The 20095-nt window shown below is 51.4% G+C and overlaps 1 protein-coding gene across 3 annotated transcripts; it reads left to right on the top strand.

The window, feature by feature from the left end:
* The first annotated feature begins 510 nt into the window (after positions 1-510).
* NR4A2 (nuclear receptor subfamily 4 group A member 2) lies at positions 511-18394 on the top strand. 3 transcript variants are annotated; one of them, XM_072751543.1, is made up of 8 exons: positions 511-633; positions 11930-12053; positions 12635-13500; positions 14288-14417; positions 14835-14998; positions 15879-16081; positions 16477-16655; positions 16802-18394. In XM_072751543.1, exons 3-8 carry the CDS (start codon positions 12637-12639, stop codon positions 17056-17058), a joined length of 1797 nt encoding a protein of 598 aa, XP_072607644.1. In that variant the 5' UTR covers positions 511-633; positions 11930-12053; positions 12635-12636; the 3' UTR covers positions 17059-18394. The 3 variants fall into 3 exon arrangements, 2 of the variants coding, with proteins under 2 accessions (XP_072607644.1, XP_072607643.1); XR_012000285.1 differs by lacking the exon at positions 511-633 and adding an exon at positions 10163-10272 and having other exon boundaries at positions 16598-16655; positions 16802-16872; XM_072751542.1 differs by lacking the exon at positions 511-633 and adding an exon at positions 10163-10272.
* Positions 18395-20095: the final 1701 nt, after the last annotated feature.

Here is a 20095-nt window from a genome sequence, read left to right as displayed (position 1 = left end):
GGGAAGGGGGAAGGGGAGCGGAGGGGAGGGGGGGAGGGGAGGGGAGGGAAGGGGAAGGGAGGGGAGGAGGAGGGAGGGGAAGGCAAGGGGTGGGGGGGAGCGCGGGGGGCGCGGGGCTGCGGGGCGGCTCCTGGTTGCCCCCGCGCCGCGCCCCGCGGTCCCTGGAAGGCCGCCCGAGCCGCCCGGCGAGGGGTTATTTATAGCGCGGGCTGCGCGCGTCACGGAGCCCGGCCCGGCTGACGGGGCCGCTGACGCGCTTGGCCGCGGGGCCGAGTCCGCGGGGCTGCGCGCCGGGCGCCGGCGACAATGGGCTCGTGTGTGTGCAGCTGCCGCCGCCGCTGGGGGTCGGGGGAGGGGGCGGGCGGCCGCTCCCTGCCCCCCGCCCGCCCGCCCCCGACCCTCCGGAAGGCGGCCGGCCTCTTCGGCCCCGGGCCGGGACCCCGCGCCCCCACCAGCGGCTTCGACCTTTTTTGTTTTCCTTTGCTTCTCCCAGTAAGTGTCCGGGGCCCAGCCTCCCCGCCTCCTCCCCTCCCGCCGCCCTCCCCCCGCCCCCCAGCAGGACGGCCGCGGGCCTCAGCCGGCCGGGGCGCGCCGGCGGGGATGCGGTGACCGAGGGGCCGGGAGCGCCGGCAGGTAACGTATCCGGGACCCGGAGCGGGGCCTGGGGGGGCGGGGTGGGGTGGGGGGTGGGAGCGCCGGGCCTCCCTCCCTGTGGGCCTCCCTGCCGCCGAGCCTCCGTCCCGGCCGCCGAGCCTCCCTCCCTGCCGCCGGGCCTCCCTCTCTTCCTCCCTCCGTCCCGGCCGCCGAGCATCCCTCCCTCCCTCCCTCCCTCCCTCCCTGCCGCCGAGCCTCCCTCCCTCCCTGCCTCCCTGCCGCCGAGCCTCCCTCCCTCCCTGCCTCCTTGCCGCCGGGCCTCCCTCCCTTCCTCCCTCCCTGCCGCCGGGCCTCCCTCCCTGCCGCCGAGCCTCCCTCCCTCCCTCCCGGCCGGGCCCGGGCCTCCCGCGCAGGACGCCAGCGGGGCTGTAACGCCGGGAGCCGAGAGAAACTTCTGCTGACGGACTGGAGGAGGCTCCCCCGGACGCCGCGCCGAGAGAGGACCGCGCCCCCCGCCGGCACGCCCCCGGCTGCGGAAGGAGGGACGGGCCGGCCGTGGGGGGCGTCCGGGGCGGCGGCGCCCGGCTCGGAGGGGCCCGTGTCCGCGGCCGGCGGCGGGGGCCGCTCGCTCCGGGGCCTCGCACGGGGCGGGGGACGTGCTGCGCCTTCCAGGAAACCGCGGTCGATCTGTGATGCGGTCGCGCTAATTGGGAGTTCAAGATTAAACTTTAATAAAGCATTTGTGTCGTGTCGTGTAATCGCGAAAGCTCCCCCCGCCCTGGCGGGTCGCCTGGGAGCCTCCAGTTCCTGGCGCTCAGCTAGGTGCCCCCCAAGAGCAGTGGCGGCGGCCGGCGGCGCAGCTGGATCTCCGAGAGCTGCAGATGTTGCTAATGGCAGCTTAAGCACGGATGGGCAGAGAGCAGACGGAAGGCAACACGTTGCCATATGGTTCCTTTAGCCTTTCACCTCCAGGGACATCAATCACGTATATTCTGGGAGGAACTTAATGACTCTCCGAACGGCAAAACGAATTACCTGGTACAATTTATATCCCTTGACCCGGTACGTTATAACAACAGGGAGCTAGCATCTCGCAGGTTCTGTGGTATAAATTGCGCCACGGAGCTACATTTCAAAGTCTCTAACATCTACGTGTGGTGTGAGGGGCCCGTCACGTCACGCTGGCTGTAAAATCTGGTTTCTGTATCGCCTTCCTCGTCCCCCTCCCACCTCCGAACCATACGAAGTTCAGAAAGTCCAGCAAAACTGTTGCCTTAGGAATTGCCAGTCAGCCAACCTGATAATACTAGTTGAGGAGAGTGTGGAGAAATGGAAAGTAGGATTTCCGCTCCTAGTCACTTAAGAGTTAGTAATACTTAGGAACACCATACTTTAGGGATCCAGAAAGTTAAAGAGCTCCTGCGGGAGATATGTGTGCTGTGACTGGTTTCTGACTCCTAAACCTGTCAATTAACTATTTGAACTTCCTTTTTAAAACATAGACTTCGATTATTCTTCAACTTCAGAAAGTGACTTCTAGGAAATATGAAATAGAAATATGAAATATGAAATATTCATGAAATATGAAATAGAAGGAATACAAGGAGCCAAACAATTCTATACACAACCTCCCTTCCCCCCTACACAGTGTGTGTGTACTTGGATCATCTGTGTGGTGGTTTTTCTCCCCCAACATGTCAGTGACAGCATACTAAAGTCACTGTTTAGATCCTAGTGGAATGTTTCTGTAATATTTCACAGGTCTTATTTTAAATATCCTGGTGACTAATAAAATGGTTGATTGCCTCTAATTTCAGGTTATAAACAGGGTTGTCTCTTACTGTATCCCTCCTTTTTCTTCCACTAACGCAGAGAGGCAACACTGGAAAACAAGAAATAAAGGTAAAAAAAGTAAATGACTTATGGAAACATATTTTTTTTTTTTTTTACTTTTACCTATTAAGTAACATCTGAAAGCTAGGAACGTACTATCTTTTAAAATATTTTGCTTCCAGCAGTAGGTAAACCACGTTAATTCATGTGAACTGACAGACTAACAAAATATGCAAGATAGACCTAGGCAATGGCAACAAGTATATATGTTCATTCATGTCACGTTTCAGAAAGTTAACATTTCTGAAAGTTTTTCTGTACATCATGTCCTTTCAGAACCTTTTTGAAATTACAAGATAACATTTCTCCTTTTTGGGTCCCCTTTTGTAATGGATGATAATGTGTTACCTAGTGCTTGGGTTAGTGCAATCATGTTGGTAATTATTATCAAATAATACAAGACCTTTTGTGTGTTTATATAGCAGAAAATCTTATACCGAACACGTTAAGATATGTATCTTAGTTATGGCAACTGTTGCTGGGGGCTGGTTTTGGTAATCTTTTAATGGCCAAGCTTTTCTCTCTCATTGTAGTCAATGCGTTTTAACCCTGATCAGAAGTGAGCTTGTCAATGATGAGTCCATCTCCATGACTTCTGAATAGGCAGTGAGTGTGTCCTTTTCCTTTAATCAGCCACACAGAACTCTCCTTATAAAGCTGTTATTGTCATGAGCAGATATTGCAGCCTTTTGTCAGGCCCCGTGATTATTAACGTGTTCCTCCTTCAAAGCCAGGCCGAAAGTCCTGCTGTGCTTCATTTCAGAATTCAAGTCCATTAGTAAATAAAATCCTAAGCAGCACTATTTGCTTTTTCTCAAGTTATAACATTACACATAGTTCATGAATGATTTCGGGCCCTTTTGTAGGCATAAGCTACGTATGTTTTTGGTATACGGATACAGTAATAAAAACAAGATATGTATCTTGCATCATGACTTTTATTTTAAACGAAGATTTGATGGATGTCCATTGTTACTCTAAATGAGGTGGCTGGCTGCCAAGGCGATCCCTATAGCTGGAAAGTACTAGCATTGTTATTGTCTACCAGGGAATCACTCTCTATTTTTGTGAGCTCTCAACTTCACCTCCCTCTTTCAATATTGCCCTTCCATATTGCTAATCTGAGAATTAGTTTGAAAATGAAAACTTTCGAAAATGTGTTTGTATTGCCAAGAAGATTTTCACTACTGTTTCTGGTTGCCTGCTGGTTTACAGCCTTTATCTTGAGCTGGCATGTTTATTTTAACTGCAAATGAAGAAATCCTCTTAGGACAGGGTATCTTCCCCGGGTTCTATGTAATTTTAATTGTGATGTAATCCTAGCTGCTTTCTTATTTTTTACTCATGAATGTACTTTAGAATATGTAAGATAGGCCAGATTTACGTGTTTCTCCTGGTAACACGGGACAAGTTATGGATAGGCATTAGGCCTCTGATAGAACTCTGCATTCAAGTGAGTGGGGGTGGGGAGGAGAGCCATCAGCAAAGAGTATATAGTCCCACTGCACTGGCCCTGTTTGCTTTTCAAATTTAAAATCTACATTGCTGCATTGGAAACTTGTTTCTCTCTTTTATAGTGTTTCATTTTTAAAGAATTCTTTTAAAACTGTCAATCTGTAAATATTTAACCAGCCAAGCAGGAAACAGTCTTTTATTCTCAGCTATATGCAGCTTTGTTTTTATCTGGGTTAGTGTGAGTGCCATGTAAATACCACATAAAAATTTGACTTGGTTTTCCTTACTTTGACTGAAGATTGACAGGGGCTTCTTTAATTAATCTTGTTCTCTTTCATGTTCTGTATTCAGATATTGAAATACAGTATTTTTATACATTTATAAGATTGTGTTTGCATTTATTTAATTTATGTTTCTTTTTTTAAAGCATGTAGCCTTGAATGTTTGTTCTACTTTTTTTTTTTTTTTCTTCACATCATTACTCTGGTACTGCTTGATGTAACTTGATTAGCTCCCTCCCCAGTCATGATTGGTAATTAAAATAGGCATTAAAATTAGTCACTTAGCAATTTTGCTGTTCAATTGGCAATTAAATTACTTAATTGCAATTAAAGTCCTAATTTTAATTGGCAAAATGATAGATGTAGATTTAAGATAATATGTATAAATACTTTAATAAGTGTCTATATAAGGATTACTTAATTACTCAACTTCAAGTTTATGCTGTTAACTTTAGAACTTTTAAGTGAGCAATGAAATTTATATTACATCTATTCAAAGGATATGGTAATTAGATTTTTTACTTATCACTATAAGGGTCCTTGCTATAAGTTACTTTTGTAGTGTTAAAATTGTAGGCTTGATAATTGCAGAATTATGATGAGGAAAAGGGCATATATGTCTTTGTCATAATATATCAGTACAGGATCTTCATTCTTTATGAAATCCAGAGGTTCCTATCCACCAGTTAGTCAGGAAAAAATCAAAAGTGGTTATTTTGTCATTAAAAGTAGAACAAAAACCAGCCAGCTGTGATATAAATACAAAGACTATGGCAAAGTATATGTATTTTATCTACTTAAAATGCTATATAATACTGTGATAGTTACTAATGTTATTGGCTACTTTTAGAATTTCAAGTGTCCATGATATTTTCTTAGCATGTAGCAACTCATTTTCAGAATTTTTAAAAAGTCCTCTATATAATGTAATGACCCTCATGTTTCCTGAAATTAGCGATGAAATCTGAAACCAAAATTACCCTCCCTTGTTTAATCAAAAAGAATTCTTATACAGAAAATACTGTTGGTTGCCAGAGGCTGGAAGAGAGGAGAATGGACAGTTATTGTTTAATGGGTGTAGAGTTTCAGTTTTACAAGATGAGTTATGGAGAGGGATAGTGGTGATGGGTACACAACAATGTGTATGTATTTACCATCACTGAGCAGCACACTTAAAAGTGGTTAAGGTGGTAAATTTTATGTTATCTATATTTTACCACACACACAAGAAGATATTAAGTGGTTAGTAAAAAGCAAGAATGTTTAGGAGATGGTTACTGAAGAGTCAAGCATTAGAGAAAAGATGGAGGATTTTTATTATGCAAAATACTTTTTGAGTGGCATGAGGCTTTACCATATGTTCAGTTTTATAATTTTAATTTGCAAGTAGATGCTTCTAGAAAAAAAGAGTGCTGTTTTCTTCTGCACATCTTTACACATTTCTAGAACTGAGTTCTGAATTGAAGTAAGAAATAATTTTGCATTTAATGTTTTTTTGGTAAAAAAAAAAAATGTGCTGAATAGAACTGAGTAAAAAGCCACAACTACCCAAAATGTGAATATCAGGTAAGCAGTTGACATGTTCTGTAAGCATTTTATAGGAAAGGAACAAATGGTTGGTTGATTAGTATCCTATTAATGCAAATGAAATGGTAAAAGGAAAAAACAAAAACCTTTAATATTGAAAAATGATGTTGTAGTTCCATAACTGATTTTTTTTCCGAAGTGAAAATTCCTCTCCTCTATCTCTTATGTAAAATTTCCTGCTGAATGGCAACATATACCATGAATGCAAATTTGTCCAAATAGAACTTAAAATATATATCTCATTTTAATGTTTAAGATAGTTTCCGTTAGGTAATTTTCTTATGAAATATCTTAAAGTTACCTCAACTCCTGGAATATATAACAGATATATCTATTCACTCTATCTGAATTGGAAGGGCTACTGTGAGTTCATTTTGGGAGAATCGTGAACGAAATCCCTAAAGACCCGTTTCCCATGCATTAAGATAGAAAATCCTATGGGATTACATCCATGTTTGCTTTCTAAATTATACCAAAAGCTCAGTTTCATTAAGTATAATCTGTCTAGCCATGCATAAAATAAAATACTTTGGTTTAGATGTGAGTGTATGTATTATTTATGTTGATTTTTTATAAAAATATTTTTCTATGTATGTGTCAATATATTCTGCTTAATATTGGTTAATCTAAAAGATAATATAGTAGCACGACTTGTCTAAATGCTTTTTGGAGGTCATCTATTAATATATATTGATAGAATTAATATTTTTGTCGCTTAATTTAGTTGGTTTCAAAAGAAGGAGCTCTTTATATATAAGGCCAATTTTTACTCCTATCTATTTTAACTTCTTAAAATAGACCTTCATTGGGAATAACTTTACACATTTATACATGGCAATAATTTAAAGTTGCATCCTGAGTCTGGACCCTGAAAAAACTACTGCTATCATTTTATTTTATTTTATTTTATTTTTTTTTATCATTTTAATTGAGTTATAGTTTATAGTCAAGAATCTATGTTTAAAAGAATCTTGAAAGTTTGCAGTCATATAAATACAAAAGTTCAGTTTCTTTTAGCCTAAAACATCATTTTAACACTTTCTACAAGGTTGTTCAAGTCTACATTTTGATTCCATTATATGTGTAATTAAACCTCTGTGCACAAAAGCATTCTCTTATGTACTAGCAAATATACCCACAGGAATCCTCTTCTAAACTATAATTTATTTAAACATGTAATCATAGGATTTTAAAACATGCTTTCATTTTTCCAAACTATATGCCAATTTGAGCTACTTGGTGATAAAAGGAGAGATTTTATTACTATTTTGATTCCCCCTCTCCCCCCTGTGACCTAACAGTGAGTTAAACATGAGCAGGAGGAAAAAAAAGAAAATCTATTGTGAACCTAATTCCATGTGTTCAACTGTTTCCCCTTTTAAGAAAAATAGAAAAGAATAAAAGATTTGTAGTTATTTATGAATTCCAGCACAGTTTGAATATTTGGGCCTGCATCTTGCTCTCCTAGGGTTTGGCCCAAAGTAGTAAATAGCTAGCTGGTGAGTGAGTGAGTGAGTGAGTGTGTGTGTGTGTGTGTGTGTGTGTGATCCTCCGGAACGCTGTGGAGTCAGGCCCCCTACTGACAGGATCAGTCAATTACAGACATTGGCGGTTCTACAGAGACTTCGTTCCAGCACAATCTGGTGGGGACACAGGAGTTTGGAGTTTTAAGCGGGATCTTTTTTTTTTTTTTTTTTTTTTTTTTTTTTTTTTTACACTTTCTGATGCTTGTGTTGCATCCTTCCCACCCGAGCACATCCGAGCCCTACCAAAAATGCTAGCCCAGGAAATAGCTTATCCAGTAGTTGGCTTATGAGTCCTGCATCCAGAGTGTCTTCCCAAGAAATAACTTCCCAGGAACCAGAATTGGAATTCGATGAAGAGCGAGAACTCACTCGCTCTTGCAAGTTGTAGGATGCAAGGGGGGAAAGTCCACCTTTTTCTCTCTTTCTAATGTCGTATCTAAATTCTCCATTTCCAGTTACTAATCATTATAACAGCTGCTGTGAAAACTGCCTGAGCCTTGGGTGCACGAAGACTTGGGCGGCGGCTAAGCCCGACGCCACAGGTTGCTGCTGTAGACGAGCGCACCCCCCTGCAAGGCTGCCTTCCTCCGAGCCCCCACCCCGGCGCCCCCAGACCGCGCTCCCGCTCCCGGGGGAGCTCTCCGGCCGTCCGCAGGCTCACCCCGCGCCCACGCCGGGGGTTCGAGGCTCCCTCGCGGAGGGAAGGCATCCACTTGGCTGTGCGTCTGTGCACGGAGGGTGATGGATACAGCCGTGAGGTTCTCCCGGCCCCCGCTTTCCTAGGAGTATATTAAAAAATAATAAGCGCCGCCCCGGCGGGGCTGGGCCCGAGTTTCCGAGCGCCCGAAAATAGCTGCGGGAGCCGGGCCGCCCGCCGGGATCAAGGCGCGCTCCTGCCGGCGGCGCCCGCTCCCTCGCGGAAGGGAAGGCAGCCGGGCGGCCGCCGCCTGCAGCCGCTGCTATTTTGGGCCGAGCCCCGCGGGTGCGTCAATGCCTGCGCCCCTGCGTCACCGCCACCCCCACCCCTTCCCTTCTCCCCGGGCTCCAAACTCTCACTTTTTCCCTTTCGTTCGCGTGGAATCGCTCCTGCCCACGGGGCGCTGACGCTGCGGGGCCCCTGCTAATAGGCTATGCCTCGCCCCCCGCGCCCCCCCCGCGCTCCCCCCGCTCACACCCTCACTCGGCCCCCGCAGCCCCCCCGCGCACACGCGCACACACGCGCACACACACACTCGCACACACACTTCCTGGTTTTATTTGCACTCGGGCCGCTGGGGCACCGCCGAGCCGCGGAGGCGGCGGCGGCAGGCGCCACATCTGGGGGAAACTTAAGGTGGCCGCGCAGTCCCCGGAGGCTGCGGCGCGGAGGAGCCCGGGCCGCGCAGCCGGGACAGCAGCGCCGGGCGCCCAGCGGAGCCGAGCCGGTCGGAGGGCGGCGGGCGCCCGGCGCCCCTGGCCCATCCCGGGAGCGGCAGGATTGGGGGCGGGAGTCGCCCAGGGGTCCCCGCGGCCTGGAAGCCCCCCCCCCGCCCCCCCCGCCTCCGACCGCGCCTCGGGACCGGTCTGGGAGGCCCGCCGTGCCCGGGCCGGGGCAGCTGGGGGGGTCGCCCTCGGGCGGCCAGGCCGCTCCCGCGGTGCGCCGGGTCCCTCTCCTGGGGGGGCTGCACACAACTTTACGCTCGTGCAGCGACCCCCCTGCGCCTCCTCCCCACGTTTTGCGTCTCCCTCTTGGCTCTGGGGCTTCGAGAGCGCGTGTGCTTCGGAGGAGGGCTGTTCCTCCTCTAACCGTGTTAGGGTGGTGCTGGCGGGCGCCGAGAGCCCCGGGGACTGCGGGTCGCCCCGCGGCGAGGCTGGAGCACCTTTCTGCGGAAGGCGCACCTGTTGCCGGCTGCCTGGCTGCATTGTCTGCGGCCGGAGCGTGGGCGGCGGCGCGCTCTGACTTTTGCGAGCCCTGACAGGCTGCCGGCTCCCTGCCCCCTGCCCCCTTCCACGCACCGCGTCCTCCCCTGCACGTGGGCGCTGCGAGGGAAGAAGGGAGCCTTGCAGATGGGCCCGACGCCCCTTCCACCTGGGGCTGTGCGTGTGCGCGAGGGAGGCAGCGGGAGGGGCACACGCCGCGAGGTGCCCAGGCCAAGCCGGAGGCCGCGCGCGGCAGGGGCAGGAAAGGGGTCCCGCGCCGGGCTAGGGAGATCCCGGCCTGGCCGCCTGAGCCCTGGAGCTCTCGGGTCGTGCGGCATCGGTCCGCGCTCCCGCCAGTGGGGCTGACACTTGCGAGAGGGTGAGGTTAGGGCGCCGCCGGGCACGTCCGGCCCCTCGCCCGTCCAGGTGCTGGCCACCTGGCCCCTGCCGGCCGTCCCTGCCGCGCGGGCTTTTGTTGCTCCCTCCCCCGCGTGCGGGCGGCCGGGTGGGGGGAGGCGAGGTGACAAGTCGCGGCCGCCCGGGCCCGAGGGCAGGGTCGCACCTCTTTCGGAAAAAAAAAAAAAAAAAAAGAGAGAGAAAGAAAGAAAGAAAAAAAAAACCCAAGCTGGCGACCAAGGTGAACCCAGAACGGTTCCCACCTTAAAATCTGCCCTGCTCGTGACGTCAGGTCGGAAATATACCAAAGCGAGCGGCGGCCAGGAGTCCGGGGAGCGCGGCGGCGCGGCGATTGGGCGGCGGGCGGCTGACGCGCGCTGACGCGCGGGGACTTTAGGTGCATGTTGGCAGCGGCGGCGCGAGCCACATAAACAAAGGCACATTGGCGGCCAGGGCCAGTCCGCCGGCGGCCGCGCTCGCTCCGCCGTCCCGCTCGCCGCTGCCCGCCGCGCCCCGCTCCGCCGCCGCCCGCCGCTGCGCTCCGCCGCGCTGCCGCCCGCCCGCCCGCCCCGGCCCGGCCCCGGCCCGAGCGCCTCCCGGGCGCAGTTGGATGAATGAGGAGAGGCGCGGAGAAGTCCTGAGTGAGTAGGTGCGGCGCGCCGCCCCGGCCCTTCCTGCCCCGGCTCCGCGCTCGCCTCTCGCCCGCACGTGTGTGGCGCGGGGCGCGGGGCGCGGGGGCGCGCGGTCGTGGGTCCGGGCGCCGGCGCCGTGGCCCCGGGGCGCGGGCTCCCCGGGCTCCCCGCGGCGGGCGGACGCGGCCGGCGCCGCCGACCCGCGCGCGGGATCCGAGCCCCAAGTTTCCTCTTAGGGCGGACTGGACTGCGAGCACGGGGCAGGGAGACGCCGCGCCCCGCGTGTCCGAGGGGGGGCGCGGGCGCGGCCCACACGGGGCCGGGGAGGAGGTTCCCCAGTGCGCGTGTTGCTCGGGGACTGCGTCCCGGAGGCCGGCCGCCGTGCCAGGGTTTCCCGGGCACCACTGAATGAGGGGCGGCGCTGCTGGTGCCGGAGCGTCCTGTTACTAAGTTGCCTGAAATTTCTGGTTTTGACACATGCCGGGCTTGGGTCTGTGCGTACGTCAGAGACAGAGACACAGAGACGGAGAGAGAGAGCGAGACAGAGTAGAGCAGCCCTGAAGCCTGAAGCCAAGTGGCCCGGAGGCCGAGGTCCAGCACTGGCAAACCTCCTAAGGGCCGTGGTCGTCCGGGGCCCCCTCTCCCTCTACTTTTTCTGATTAGCCTTCCTCCCCGGAAGCAAGATGATGGGGGAGGGGGAGGGGAACAGACGGGGTGGAGGTCTGGCTTTCTTTTTCATTAGCAACGAGATTGTCTGTGCTCTAGAATGTCTTCCAAGTGGAAACGTCTGAAAATTCCTAGGGCGCAGGAATGCCTGGCTCTGGCAAGTGGGCAGACTGCGGCAGGCGGGGTGGGCAAGGTGTTCGCTCGGCTTCCCGGGTCGGGAAGCGCCTCCAGCCTTGGTGCCAGTACCGGAGAGCGGGGCTTCTCTGCCTCTGCACCTGACCTAAGGTGCTCCTGGAAAAGTAGGGTCTCCTCTTCCCACCCCTTGGCCATCAAAGGTGGTGAAAGACAAGTTTCCCTGGAGAAGTGAATGGCAATTCACCTGTATCCTCAATCCCAGTGTTCTGTCAAAACCACTTAGGAAATCCAGATGCTTCCACTCAGATTGCCTCCAGGGCCGGGGCTGCCCAGGCCTTGCTAACATTCTGTAACGCGTGGGGGGGGGGGGGGGCGGGGAGGGAGAGATGGGGTTTTCATATTATGCTTTTGACTTCTACTTTCTTTACCCCTCCCCAAAGAAAAGCTAGCTTCACCACAGAGAAATTTAAGATTCCAATGCTATATTTTATTAGACTCTAGTTTATTCTTGAGTCTGAATGAAACTCAAATGGAAATGACACTACCCCCAGCCCTATCTCCACCCCCACCCCAGCCCCCCCATCTTAGCAAGGGGTCCAGTTTATTACATCATAAGTCATAAATAAGTACTCCTTCAGAACCCTCTGTCTGCAAGGATTTACACAGTGCAACGGGGGGCACTCCGGGTTGTTTACGGTCCTCTCTCACACACTCCTTGTAACTGCTGAGTTTGGTAAAGGCTACACAGCAATTTCCAAGGAAACGATCAAGGAGGGCAGAGAAGGGCTTGCCTGGGGACTCTACAGATGCCCGGCTGAATCTGTCGGGGAAAGTCACCCTGAAGCTTCCTGTGTCTGTATTTCAGGGAGGAGATCCGACACGCTGGACTCCCCATTGCTTTTCTAAAAATATTGGAAACTTTGTCCTTCGTTGAATTACGACACTGTCCACCTTTAATTTCCTCGAAAACGCCTGTAATTCGGCTGAAGGTTAGTGCAACTTCATTTCTTTCTTTCCCTCCTCCGAGTTCCCTGAACGTCAAGACACAGGGCAATGCGATCTTCCTCAGCAAAGTCTGTAACTTAAGGTTTTCCCGGGCCAACGTCTTTGGGGAACAACATTCTCATTGTGCTTTCAACCTCATTTCTAGAATGAGCTTGCTGCACCCGAGCTTCAGAGGAAAGGCTCCTCTGAGCGGACCATCCGTGTGAGGGGGTGATGGGGAGGCGTCTGAAATACCCTGGAACAGAGACCCTCCCTCGATGGCCTTCTGGCTCTGGCCCTTGGGGGTGGGGGCAGCCTCTCCGGGCCAGCCTCCCCAGGCCAGCCTCCCGGGACCAGCCTCCCCGGACCAGCCTCCCTGGCCAGCCTCCCCGGCCAGCCTCCCTGGGCCAGCCTCCCCAGGGCCGCAGTGTCTTGCTCCGCAGCACTCGCGCTCTGCACCCTTCCTCTGGCGGCCCCAGGCTCCCTGACCGCCGCGGGCTGCCGGTGTAGCTCCAGGTGTACCCGAGCCCGGGAGAAAGTGTTCGGTTGACCAGGCTGAGTGTGTATCACCCTGTTTCATTTCCAGCCATGCCTTGTGTTCAGGCGCAGTATGGGTCCTCGCCTCAAGGAGCCAGCCCCGCGTCTCAGAGCTACAGTTACCACTCTTCGGGAGAATACAGCTCCGATTTCTTAACTCCAGAGTTTGTCAAGTTTAGCATGGACCTCACCAACACTGAAATCACTGCCACCACTTCTCTCCCCAGCTTCAGTACCTTTATGGACAACTACAGCACAGGCTACGACGTCAAGCCACCTTGCTTGTACCAAATGCCCCTGTCCGGACAGCAGTCCTCCATTAAGGTAGAAGACATTCAGATGCACAACTACCAGCAACACAGCCACCTGCCCCCCCAGTCCGAGGAGATGATGCCGCACTCCGGGTCGGTTTACTACAAGCCCTCCTCGCCCCCGACGCCCACCACCCCGGGCTTCCAAGTGCAGCACAGCCCCATGTGGGACGACCCAGGCTCTCTCCACAACTTCCATCAGAACTACGTGGCCACCACGCACATGATCGAGCAGAGGAAAACGCCCGTCTCCCGCCTCTCCCTCTTCTCATTTAAGCAATCGCCCCCCGGCACCCCTGTGTCTAGCTGCCAGATGCGCTTCGACGGGCCCCTGCACGTCCCCATGAACCCGGAGCAGGCGGGCAGCCACCACGTGGTGGACGGGCAGACCTTCGCGGTGCCCAACCCCATCCGGAAGCCCGCGTCCATGGGCTTCCCCGGCCTGCAGATCGGCCACGCGTCGCAGCTGCTGGACACGCAGGTGCCCTCGCCGCCGTCGCGGGGCTCCCCCTCCAACGAGGGGCTCTGCGCCGTGTGCGGCGACAACGCGGCCTGCCAGCACTACGGCGTGCGCACCTGTGAGGGCTGCAAAGGTTTCTTTAAGGTGAGCGAGGACGGGGGCGGGGGCGGCAGGTAGGGGCCCCCTAGTGCCGGGAGCCTCGGAGCGCGCGCTCCACCGGGTGCCGGCAGCCCAGCCCCGGCTCCACCAGCGGCGGGGTCCGCCCAGGCTGCCCTGCGGGCGCCCACCGCCCGGGGCGGAGGCCTCTGGGTACCGGAGGAAGGGAAGGAGCGAGACCCGGAGACCTGGGGTCGCGTCGCCCCTGCGCGCAGCCGACCCCGGCAGGCTCCAGCCCCGAGTTGCAGGAGCCGGAGCAGGAAGAGGGTCATTTGCATGTGCTGGGAGCTGTCTTCTCTGTTCAGATTGAAATTGGTTAGGACAGAGAACCGTGTCTGAGCTAACCAAGTGGAACAGAATTCCCTATGGTCAAATTAAGTGATCTCTTTATTTCGCCATCCTGATTGAATAATCTTATCATTTTAAATAGAGAAGGTCTCCAAGGAATGTAAATAATATGAATGCCCACGGATTTGTATTTACTGAGCGTCTCCTTCTCCTTCTCTTGGCATATAAAACACAGCAAGGAGCGGCAAGGTTAGCTCAAATGTTAACGCTATCAATTTTCTCCTGTTAAATGCCCTGGGGGAGGAAAACGAAAAGAAAGAAAAGGAAAAGGAAAAGGAAAAAAAATTAAAAGGAGTTGTGTGTATGTGTTTGTTTGTGGGGAGGGAGTGTAGATCGCAGCCGTTCAGAAATTGTTCCTGGATTCCCTCCCTGGGTTGTTGGATTTTCAAAAGAAAAAAAAATCGGTCTATGTTGTCTCCTTTTGCAGCGCACGGTACAAAAAAACGCAAAATACGTGTGTTTAGCAAATAAAAACTGCCCAGTGGACAAGCGGCGCCGGAATCGCTGTCAGTACTGCCGGTTTCAGAAGTGCCTGGCTGTTGGGATGGTCAAAGAAGGTAGGTCGGGCCGAGCAGCCCACTTCGCGGGAGCCCCCTGCTCCTAGCCCAGACCCATTTTCCGCGTCCCAGAGCCGGGGGCCGGCGGGGTTATCCTCGGGTGCCCCCCTTCCGCGCCCGGCCTCCCTGCCCGGCAGCCGCCTGCTTGCGCATCCTGCCCTGGGGAAAGCAGCCAGGCCCTTCTCGCCGTCGACTATACGACCCATCTGGAAGAAGACATGAAACAACCCCACATTTTCTTTTCTTTTTTCTTTTCTTTCTTTTTTTTAATGCTTGTCGTCATTAAAGGCTTTACAAGCAGTGGGACCCTGCGCGCCGCCCGGGTGCCCGGGGCTGCGGCCTTACCCCTGGGAGGGGCCGAGGCGGCAGCTGGGTCCCGCTAGGGGGAGCGACGCTAACCTATTTATTCCTTTGCAGTGGTTCGCACGGACAGTTTAAAAGGCCGGAGAGGTCGTTTGCCCTCGAAACCGAAGAGCCCACAGGAGCCCTCTCCCCCCTCGCCCCCGGTGAGTCTGATCAGTGCCCTCGTCAGGGCCCATGTCGACTCCAACCCGGCTATGACCAGCCTGGACTATTCCAGGGTAAGAAGCTGGCGGGGGTAGCATGTGGACAAACCCACAGACGGGCAGGACCCCTTCCCATACCCTTCACTCACCCAAGCAAGGCTGTGGCTTTACATCTCTGGGCAGAGCCGCAGGAGACAGAGCGACAAACAAACCATGTTGCTGGGAGTGTAGACACCGGGGCAGACAGAGGAAGGGCGGACAGGCCACAGTGATCACCTCTCTGGGAGCCCTCCTTCTCACTGCCATCGTGCACACATATACTCATCCACTAATGCCTCTCATGCCCAAACCAGAGGCTGTGCAAAAATGCTCCCCACTTGCGTTTTATCCCCAGCCTTCCGTAGAGATGCTTTAATCCTCATCCTCTGTGGCACTGTCTGGGCGGGGGGTGATGCCTGCTTAGGGGTCGGGGAAGGGAAAAAGAAATGTATGAGGAATGGCTGTGGCATGGGGAATCAAGTGGTCAGGTTCCTTTTTTACCCCAGCTGTGAGAAATGTGTGGGTTTTAATTGGAGGAAGTGTGTCAGGCAAACCTAGAAGCCACTGCAATATTATTAAGATTTGCAAAGGGCGTCTCTGCTCGAGACCCACTCTGGGACTGGCATGAATACTAACGTGTCAATTGTTTTGTGGAGATAAGAGTGAACGTTTCCCAGGGCTGGATGGCACTGTATTTAGTCTGTATGGAAATGGTAATTTACATATTTAAAGCAGCGACCTCATAGCACCATCCCTAATTGAATTAATTGCCCCGGAACATCTAATTTCCTTACTGGTCAGAGAGAGGTTTAATTGTTATAAAAACCTGGCTCCCCTACTAGAAGCGGGGTTAGCAATTTCACGGGTTATATATTTTAGAGAACCTCATTAAGTGCTTTTTAAAATGAAATTCCAGTTCCAGGCGAACCCTGACTATCAGATGAGTGGAGATGACACCCAGCATATCCAGCAGTTCTATGATCTCCTGACTGGCTCCATGGAGATCATCAGGGGCTGGGCTGAGAAGATCCCGGGCTTCGCTGACCTGCCGAAAGCCGACCAAGACTTGCTTTTTGAATCAGCTTTCTTAGAACTGTTTGTGCTTCGATTAGCGTACAGGTAATGGAGGAGGCAATCCAGGGAGGCTGGGGGAAAGGAGGAAGAGAGGGATCAAGAAGGAGAAGAAAGAAGAAAGGGGAAATAAAAGGGGGAAAGAGAAAAGGACAGAATAGGAAAATGAAAGAGGGAAAGAAGAAGGAAAAGATAGTAGACAAAAGGAAGAGAAGGGAAGGAGCAAGCCCAGAAGGCTTGGATGAATGGAATGGAAGTGGGATAGGGGGCGTTCTTCATTGTTATGAAATTAAACCCTTTCAAGGTCTACTGGTCTACATTTTATTAACTCTTCCGTAATTAGGTACCTCTTAAATCCCTCATTTATTGCTCTTCAAGTAATTAGTTGTTTAGCTTTTCTCTCTCTCTTTTTCTCCCCTCTCTCTCTTTGGTATTAATTGCAGGTCCAACCCAGTGGAGGGTAAACTCATCTTTTGCAATGGGGTGGTCTTGCACAGGTTGCAATGCGTTCGTGGCTTTGGGGAATGGATTGATTCCATTGTTGAATTCTCCTCCAACTTGCAGAATATGAACATCGACATTTCTGCCTTCTCCTGCATTGCTGCCCTGGCTATGGTCACAGGTCAGTACCTCAAGTGCAGGGCATTTCTCCAAAACTGCCCAGCAGGATCTGTCCCGGTTTTCCCTTGCCACTGATCCTCCCTGGTCCTGCCAGCTAGCTAACTGCTTTGTGTGTTCCTCTTTTGTTTCTGATTGTGTTTCCTGCAGAGAGACACGGGCTCAAGGAACCCAAGAGAGTGGAAGAACTGCAAAACAAGATTGTAAATTGTCTCAAAGATCATGTGACTTTCAATAATGGGGGGTTGAACCGCCCCAACTATTTGTCCAAACTGTTGGGGAAGCTCCCAGAACTCCGTACTCTTTGCACACAGGGGCTACAGCGCATTTTCTACCTGAAACTAGAAGACTTGGTACCACCGCCAGCAATAATTGACAAACTTTTCCTGGACACTTTACCTTTCTAAGACCTCCTCCCGTGCACTTCAAAGGAACTGCAAAGAAATCTAAAACTATCCAGAGGGGCAAGTCACAAGGCAGAGATATCCCCTTGAGCTGCCTCAGCTCTAGCCGGCCCCCACCCCATCCATAAAACCCCAGTCCCCTGATCCCTAAAGAAAAAACAAAACAAAACAAAACAAAACAACAAAAACTGTTGCTATTTCCCAACCTGCAGGCAGAACCTGAAAGGGCATTTGGCTCCGGGGCATCCTGGATTTAGAACACGGACTACACACAGTGCAGTGGTATAAACTTTTTATTATCAGTTTAAAAATCAGTTTATTGTTCAGAAGAAAGATTCCTAATGTATGATGGGAAATGTTTGGCCATGTTTGGTTGTTGCAGTTAAGACAAATGTAACACACACACACACACACACACACACTCACACATTGTTTGGGGACCCACAAGTATTGCCCTTTAAAAGACTTCAAAGTTTTCTGCTGTAAAGAAAGCTGTAATATATAGTAAAACTAAATGTTGCGTGGGTGGCATGAGTTGAAGAAGGGAAAGGCTTGTAAATTTACCCAATGCAGTTTGGCTTTTTAAATTATTTTGTGCCTATTTATGAATACATATTACAAATTCTAAAAGATAAGTGTGTTTGCAAAAAAAAAAAAAAAAGAAAAAAGAAAAAAAGAACTACACAAAAAAGGGACAAGCATGTTGATTCTAGGTTGAAAATGTTATAGGCACTTGCTATTTCAGTAATGTCTATATTATATAAATAGTATTTCAGACACTATGTAGTCTGTTAGATTTTATAAAGATTGGTAGTTATCTGAGCTTAAACATTTTCTCAATTGTAAAATAGGTGGGCACAAGTATTACACATCAGAAAATCCTGACAAAAGGGACACATAGTGTTTGTAACACCGTCCAACATTCCTTGTTTGTAAGTGTTGTATGTACCGTTGATGTTGATAAAAGAAAGTTTATATCTTGATTATTTTGTTGTCTAAAGCTAAACAAAACTTGCATGCAGCAGCTTTTGACTGTTTCCAGAGTGCTTATAATATACATAACTCCCTGGAAATTACTGAGCACTTTGAATTTTTTTTTGTTTTTTTTTTAATGTCTAAATTGTCAGTTAATATATTATTTTATGTTTGAGTAAGAATTTTAATATTGCCATATTCTGTAGTATTTTTCTTTGTATATTTCCAGTATGGCACATGATATGAGTCACTGCCTTTTTTTCTATGGTGTATGACAGTTAGAGACGCTGATTTTTTTTTCTGATAAATTCTTTCTTTGAGAAAGACAATTTTAATGTTTACAACAATAAACTATGTAAATGAACAGAATTTTGTCTTTTTTTTTCTGGGTCAGAAAAAAATGATGACTAAACAGCAATATACAATACAGCTGGAGATTGATTCAGGATAGGTCATTTATTCATTTGAGTTTCAAACTGACAGCCTGGATCTATTCTAGCAAAAGAACCTGGAGAATTGAACTAATTATCCAGAAAACCCAGTACATTTTTCCTCCATCAGAAGTTTCGAGGGTGGCAACCTGCCTTTATCAGAATCAATTGAGAATACCTTAACTCTTTCGTTAACTTTGCTCTTAAGTGCAGCTTTCCGAAGAGAGGTTCAGGAGACCAGAGATGGCTTTTGAACTTTTGCAAAGTCTCTGAAGTCCTGTCAAGTTTTCATCTTGCAGAATGCTTAGGGAGTATCTTTTTAAGACTCAGGAAGTTAACATGGATTTGAAGCATGTTGTACATTATCTCTGATTTTTCCAATTCCTCTACTTATTGCTGTTGTAAAGGGTGTTGAAAGAAGGGCCAAGCATTTTGTGCCCTCTGGGCTTTGGGTCAGTGGTCTTGGCACACCGCAGAACTCAGTAGGGGCATTTCTTACAGCTTTTTGTTGTCCTCCTTCACTGGAGAGTGATGAGGTACACTTGACACTTTTAGCATCACGTTTTTAAAGTTTTTCAGATAAATCATAAAATATTTCATTTGTCAGATTCTGGGTCTAGTACAAGTGAGTTAATCCACAGCCTCTAGGATTCCAGGCAGCATCATCAACCTTTAGCAAAGGAGCAAGCGGTGCTGCGGCCGCGGCTCAGCCCCGGGCCCTGGGCAGTCGGGGTCCTGCCTGCGTAGCTTCAGGCCCGCGGGCCTGCGGGGCGCAGGGTGGGCGCCGTCTTCCTCGCCGGCCCTGGCCGCTTACGGGGGGCCAGCGGGTCGCTGAAACTCAGAGACATTGTTTTCAAACGCAAAGTCAGAAATTGCCGGTGAACTGCCACAAGAGTTCTTAGGTTGTTCTTTCTTACTTTGCTTCTCTCCCCCCCCCCTCCTTTTTTTATGGGGAGAAAAGAGAGAAGGCAGGTTCCGTGATAACTGAAGCTCATTTTAAACAGGTGGGTTTCCCCGCAGGTATCTCCGGGGGCAAACGCGGGCGGTCACAGAAAGGATTAAATAGTGAGCGAAGCATCCAGTTTCCTGCCTTTCTTGAAAAGATGGGACTTGCCATTTCCTTTTCTTTTCGCAACTTCCAGCGCAACCAGAGCCTCCCGCTAATAAGCCGAGAGAGAGGTCTTCCGAGAGGCCGGTGTCTGCGGAGCGCCCGGCGGTCGCCCGGTGCTGAGGCCCCGAGGCAGCCACTCGGTCCCCGACAGTCGAACCCAGAACCGCCTCTCCCGCGGGTCCCCCTGAGGAGGCTGCGCACCCCCAGGCCGTGGCGCTAGGTCGTGCGCCTCCCGGTCCGGGCGCGGGGCTGGGGCGCAGGGCACGGGCCCGCACGCTCGGCGAGGCGGGGGTCCCCAAGGCGCCCGGGGCCGGCGCCTCCCGGGCTTCGCGGGTGCGGGTCACCCCGCCGCGATCCCGCGCCCCCCGCGCCCCCCCCCCCCCCCCGGCTGCGGGCCGAGCCCGCGGGGCCACCGACGCGCTGCACCGCGGAGCCCGGACGCCGCGCGGGGCTTCCTCAGGAGGACGCGGGGGCTGCAGGGGAGGCGCCGTCCCCGTCCCCGTCCCCGTCCTCCCCCCGTGGG

This window comes from Vulpes vulpes, chromosome 3 (assembly GCF_048418805.1).
Source record: "Vulpes vulpes isolate BD-2025 chromosome 3, VulVul3, whole genome shotgun sequence".
In the NCBI taxonomy this organism is placed as follows: domain Eukaryota; kingdom Metazoa; phylum Chordata; class Mammalia; order Carnivora; family Canidae; genus Vulpes; species Vulpes vulpes.
This window is presented reverse-complemented; position numbering and strand designations above follow the sequence as displayed.